The following is a 6,000-nucleotide window of genomic DNA, read 5'->3' as shown; positions in this document are numbered from 1 at the left end:
GGACCTCTTTTTAGTGGCAGCAGAATCATGTGGGTCAAATTCTGCCGCTTTTTGATATCTGCTGGGACTTACTTTCTCAAGACAGAGGGCTAACCTAGGCAAAGCCATGTGGCTGTCACGATCCAAATCACAGGTTATCCCTGAAGTGAACTTGTGGGATTTGCTTTTTGCTAATGGAAGCCACCAAGGAGATTCTGGAGAGGAAGAAATATACCACCACTTCTATATCCCCATCCTAGGCAGCATCTCTTTCCTCAAAATGCTGCAAGTTTGTGAGGTAATAGGATGAAGACAGGAGTCAGATATAGGAAAAGCCAGCAGTTTATTTCTTGATGGCTTACAGAGGAATGCTTGTCTCTTTACACCTTCTCAGGAGGGTCTGCAAAGCAGCCTCAGCTGCTCTCTGGACACTAATACACGGATCTTGACGAAGTGCTTGGAGTCCTGAAATGGCAAGAATAGCAAATAAGTAGATGAGGAGAGTCAGAGCCCAGCAAGAAGGGCAAACCAAGCCAAGGCCCAACTTTTTAGCACTGAGGGTCAGACCCAAGTGGGGCTCAGGTCCTCATGCTCACATTTTATCCTAAAAGGTAGGATGTGGAACTACAAGAAATGATTTTAACATTGAAATAAGGGAAGAGAAGGCCCTGACCTTGTGATCAGTAGGTTTAGGCAATTGGAAAATCGTAGTCTATTGGTGTTTCTGATGCCTGCAAAGGGCTGGAGCTGGAGATTGCTTTGTACCCTGGAGAAATTCTAGTGTCTAGAGAGCATCAGAGACAATAATTGGTACTAAGATTTTCAAGTTCTGGGCTGACGTGGAACTTAGAACAGCAATATTTTCTCTTTTCCTAAGAATGTAACAATATGCTGGGAAGAAACTAGGTTGGTACTCACGTGTGGTCAGTTGGTCTCTGTCTAGTAACTCCACATATTGGCTGGTCAAATTGAGAACAACGGCATCTAAAGTTAATAGGAGACCATGTTACTGATTTCATTATAGAGGAAGAAGCCATGAAAAGTATAGCAGGTTAGACTCTGTACCTGGTGAGAAGGTAAATGGTAGGCTGGTGAATGAGCAAACTATATGACTTCCTTTGCACCCCTTAGAATGATGTCAGGGTGACTTCTATTGGGTCCCGAGTGCCATGTCTGCAAGTAGTCACTTATCCAGAGTATTTGGCAGAGTTCACACAATGATCTTCTAAGGAGGCTAGTTGTTGTTGGGATTTCAAATGTGTGTAAGATAGGGTCTCTGACTTCAAAAATTTCATAATGTGTTGGTGGGGGGATCATATGTATGATTCAAGAAGGAATCTTCAGATTTTTAATTTGGCCTTAAAGGTGGTGAAGGGAGTGGGCCTGTTGTCTGTGGGCTGAATTAGTTGGAACAGGCTTCAAAGTAAGACTTAGAATTTCATGATAGAAGGATCTTTAGAGATTTACTTATGTTTTATTTTATACATCAGACAGAGAGGTAACATAAAGTTAAGTCAATTTCCAGAATCACATAGCAGAGCCAGGGGCTGCTGGCCCCCACATGAACATACTTCCCACTTGTATCATGTTGCCAAAGCTCTCAGCTTGAACTGAGCTTTGGATGTTGAGTATGGGTTATCTTATGGGATGAGGTGAAGGAAAGTGTTTATGTAAGGGCAGCAGCTGGGAGCAAAGATCTGGGGAAAAGAAGGAGCAAGGACTTGGAGCCAGAAGGAGCATGAAGGGCTCAGATGGGAGGAGAATGAGTGTAGGTGAGTCAGGAGAGGTTATGAGTTTTCACTGCAAAAGGAAGCAGGTTTCTTTGAGAGAGGATGTTACAAGATGTAAGATAAAAGCCCTTTCTGGGCTTTAATAAAAAAGTTATACCAGTCCTACTAGTGTTCATACTGGACAGCTTCTGGTCAAAGCAAAACTAGGTGGAAAAAGCAGACATATCTGGGTAGGAAATGGGGATGTGTACTCACCTGTGAGTTTGACAGCTGCACTCCTGATCACCTCCCAGGTGCTGGTGAAGAAGGTGAAGGAGTGTGTGTGGCGGATCCACAGAATTTCCTGGTTTTTCTTGGCCTAGAAGAGATGTGAATTACAAAGAGGGCAACTGGAAAGTGAACCTTTGTGACATTCGGCATCCTATAGGTCCTCAGAACGGATTTGTAAAGGCCAGTGAGCACTCACACAGCCATAAATTAATTGGCTGAAAATTGTCTTATGGGTATTTTGATCTACATTTAATCAGGAAGCCATCAGAGTTTAAGGGATTAATCAACAGATATGAATTTTAGGAACCAAGGAGAATATATCCCAGTCAGGACTTGGGAATGGAGCAGAGGGTCCTGTGGCAGGATACCTCTATGTCACTATATCCTGCGAAATCGGGATATCACTGCCATCCTTCCAAGGCAGTTCTGGCTCTGGCCAGAAATTTCTTGCTACATTGTTTGCCCTTCTGCGACTTGTCTAGACCCTTGTCCTGCCTTTTTTGGAGGCGGCATCTATTGGACACTCACCAGTTTCACACAGAATTGACTATAGAAATCTCTGGCCCTTGGTAGATCCTGATCAAGGAGACGGTCTAATACCCCATAGAGATCCTGGAGGCCCAAAAAGGGAATGCAGACCATCAAGACATCACGGCAAGCCTGGAAAACAGAGTTTTCTGCATCACAGTCCAGAACGTTAGGATCTCCTTCCAGAAGGGAAAAAATGCTGAATAGTACTGGGAAAGAAGCACTAAAAGTCAGTGGTGTGAATGGCTTTATAGTCATTGCTGGCACCTTCCCAGTTTCAAGGAAGAGTAAGCTTGGGAAGAGATAGTAAGAAGAACCTAGAATTGGAGAAGAGGTTTTCAGGTTCAGCGCTAAGGGGTGACTTTAGATCTGGCTCCTGGTGCAGCTAGACCAGGCTTATTGGTACTTCTCAGCCGTGGGGAGAGCAGGAGGTGCAGGTGTCTGTGGAGAGCACTTACAACTCCAATCTTGGGGTTGGGATCCCAAAGGTGCAGAAGGAATGAAATCAGGCTCTTTTTTATTTCTTCAGCAAAAAAAATCTTCCACCTTCTTCCTGTTAGGGGTGCCAGGTCCTCAAATAAGAAGATGGCAGTCAATCTCACATCATCCTGCTCCTGTGGTGACGAATGCATGTCGTGGTGAATATCCTCTCAGAGGCCATTCCCAGCCAGCACACTCTTGGCTCTCATCCCACCCTTCCCACTTCAGCAAAAGAAGGCTGGAACCCAGGCACTTGTCCATCATAGTCACGGCCTCTAAATGTTCCAAGAACTCGCTTTCTTTCCCTGAAGCTTTCTCTCCATACTACATGAGTTTAAAAAACCCTGGGTCTGAGGTTTATGTGATGCCAGAGAATTGATTTCTGTCTTTGAGTAGCCAGTGGGGAAGTGTGACCAGGACCACAGGAATGATACACAGGGGTACTCATAGAGAAAGCCAGGGAGGGTTTCTGCTTGTTATGTATTTTACTTGGTTGCGTTACTAGCCTAGAATTATGGGACCTCTAATCTTAATTGTCCAAGGCTTGGTACTATTCTCCATGACACCAAATATTTTCTAAAGGGATTACAGGCAGCTTGGGAATTTGGGCCTTGGTTCTCAGAGAGGTTAAACACAGAGGTGCCTAGCTCTACTCTTGAGTATGTGAAGTTATGGAACTTTCTTGTTTTTTGTCCAGGATGGCAGGCGATGATTTTAGGAAACCAAGAGAGGCCGGGTGCAGTGGCTCATGCCTGTAATCCCAGCACTTTGGGAGCAGAGGCAGGCAGATCACCTGAGGTCAAGAGTTTGAGACCAGCCTGGCCAAAATGGTGAAACCCTGTCTCTACTAAAAATATAAAAATTAGCCAGGCCTGGTGGCGTGTGCCTGTAGTCACAGCTACAGCTACTTGGGAGGGTGAGGCGTGAGAATTGCTTGAATCTGAGAGGAGGAGGCTGCAGTGAGCCAAGATCGTGCCACTGCATTTCAGCCCGGGTGACAGAGCAGGACTCTGTCTCAAAAAAAGAAAAAAAAAAAAAAAGAAAACAAGAGAAAGGTGGTGGTGGAGGAAGATGGCCTCCTATTACCTCATTGGAGTTATGTTTCAGAGTTCCGACAGGGAAGAAACGAAGTGAGATGAATTTCATGGAGGTTTTTTTATTTTTAGACCCAGAAAACTAGTTTAAAATACCCATATGAACAAAAAGGGATTAAAGAAAAAGCAGTCCTGAATAGCAGAATATTATTTAGATAAACAATAAAGTTAATATAGATCTTCTAAAAAATGATGGCTTGTTGGGAAGAGGCCAGAAAAGCTCAGATGTGACTTTGTATAATGAAAATGAAAGTAGAAACACATTTTTTAGATTTATTAGGAATAAGGTCAGGATACATTTTTTAAAAGATACCTCTTTAGAAAGAGGAAGCTAACCAAAAACAAGGTACCAAAAAGGTAGAGAGACATTTAGTTAAAAAAGCTTGAATTTTGCAAAATCAATGAGCTAATGATAGGTCCAGGAACAATCAACCAATCGAGATGATGAAAAATCAGAAAGAAAAAGTGGCAAAAGGATTTTGGGTGCTGGGAGAAATATTAGAGAACGTCTAGTCCAATGTCCTCATGTTCACTTGAGAACATGGAGTCACAGAGGGTAAAGCGATTGCTCAGGGTGACAGTGTGGGGAATAGTAGCAAGAAGGGAATGGAGCATGGGGCAGCAGCCACATTTTCTGTTCTACCATTTCATTCAAGTGTCACCAGGTTTTGAAAAGTCTAAGAAAGTATTTAAATATTGAAAGAAACAAAGGAAGAAAACTTGGAGATTATAGAAAGCTATGCTTAATCTACATAAAAATATTGGGGCAATAGATCATAGAGTTAAATATACTTATGTAAAAATGGCATTACTGGAGAACAGATAAGAGTCAAAGTTTTGTCCAACTTTACTTTTATGCAAACGTGATGGAGTTGACACCTATTAGAGATGAGCAAGGTCTGAGCTAACAACCAGCAAGGCTTTAGCACATTTTATCCTTCTCTGATGACACTGGGCAACATTATCTTGACCACTAAATTGTTAAGTGGACTTGTGATTTACTGGAGGCTCAGATCTAAGAGAATTATTATCGGATCAACAACAATCCAGGAAACTTAACAGCTGGGGTTCTGAAGGGGTGACTTCAGCCCTGAACAATGAAGAAAAAGAATATCTTTGTTATTTTTACCCCAGTAAGCATTTTTGAGGACAAGATAATTAAAAATTGCTTTTTTTTTTTTTTTTGAGATGGAGTTTCACTCTTGTTGCCCAGGCTGGAGTGCAGTGGCATGATCTCGGCTCACTGCAACCTCTGCCTCCCGTGTTCAAGCGATTATCCTGTCTCAGTCTCCCTAGTAGCTGGGACTACAGGCGAGCACCGCCACACCCAGCTAATTTTTGTACTTTTACTAGAGATGGGGTTTCACCATGTTGGCCAGGCTGGTCTCAAACTTCTGACCTCAGGTGATCCACCTGCCTCAGCCTCCCAAAGTGCTGGGATTACAGGCATAAGCCACCATGCCTGGCCTAAAAGTGATATTGGTTAATTGGAGGAAATAGTTGGAAACAAGCAGAAAGATGTTTTCAAAGGCCAGGTCTAGGCTAGCACATAGACAAGAAAAACTGCAAAAATACGAAACTGAAGAATGCTGTGGGCATATATTACAGACTAAAATCTAGAGGTTCATATAGTTAGCATGCCAAAATCAGGAAGGGCAAAATTAAAAAAAATAATGGAGCAAAGAAATGGGAAAAGGTTGGATTTGAGAGGTAATATATCCTTAGATTCTATTCAATACTTCTTGAGCCTCATTTAGAGTTCCAACTCAGTCACAGGCTTGCAAAATATTTAATGAGCAGAAAAATTAGGTTTATGGTGAATAATGAAAGAAATGAAGACTTCTCAAGTCTGCAGACTGTAAGGTAAATAGGTAATCGAATAAAGCCTTAATGTTTATGAAGAATGCACTAGAGAAGGC

At 42.6% G+C, this 6,000-nt stretch overlaps 1 protein-coding gene across 4 annotated transcripts in view; it reads right to left on the bottom strand.

Moving 5' to 3' along the window:
* Positions 1 to 305: 305 nt before the first annotated feature.
* MROH2B (maestro heat like repeat family member 2B) overlaps positions 306 to 6,000 on the bottom strand; it is a 73,382-nt gene continuing 67,687 nt past the window's right edge. For all 4 annotated transcript variants that reach the window (XM_024356624.3, XM_054684396.2, XM_054684398.2 and 1 more), the window contains 5 exons: positions 2,966 to 3,121; positions 2,508 to 2,639; positions 1,965 to 2,067; positions 898 to 963; positions 306 to 444 (listed from right to left, as the gene is read on the bottom strand). In XM_024356624.3, the coding sequence (XP_024212392.3) occupies positions 338 to 444; positions 898 to 963; positions 1,965 to 2,067; positions 2,508 to 2,639; positions 2,966 to 3,121 (564 nt within the window). In that variant the 3' untranslated portion in view covers positions 306 to 337. The remainder of the gene's footprint in view (positions 445 to 897; positions 964 to 1,964; positions 2,068 to 2,507; positions 2,640 to 2,965; positions 3,122 to 6,000) is intronic.

This window comes from Pan troglodytes, chromosome 4, assembly GCF_028858775.2.
Source record: "Pan troglodytes isolate AG18354 chromosome 4, NHGRI_mPanTro3-v2.0_pri, whole genome shotgun sequence".
Taxonomy (NCBI): Eukaryota; Metazoa; Chordata; class Mammalia; order Primates; family Hominidae; genus Pan; species Pan troglodytes.
Note: the sequence above shows the minus strand (reverse complement) of the source record. Positions and strands in the feature narration are given on the sequence as shown.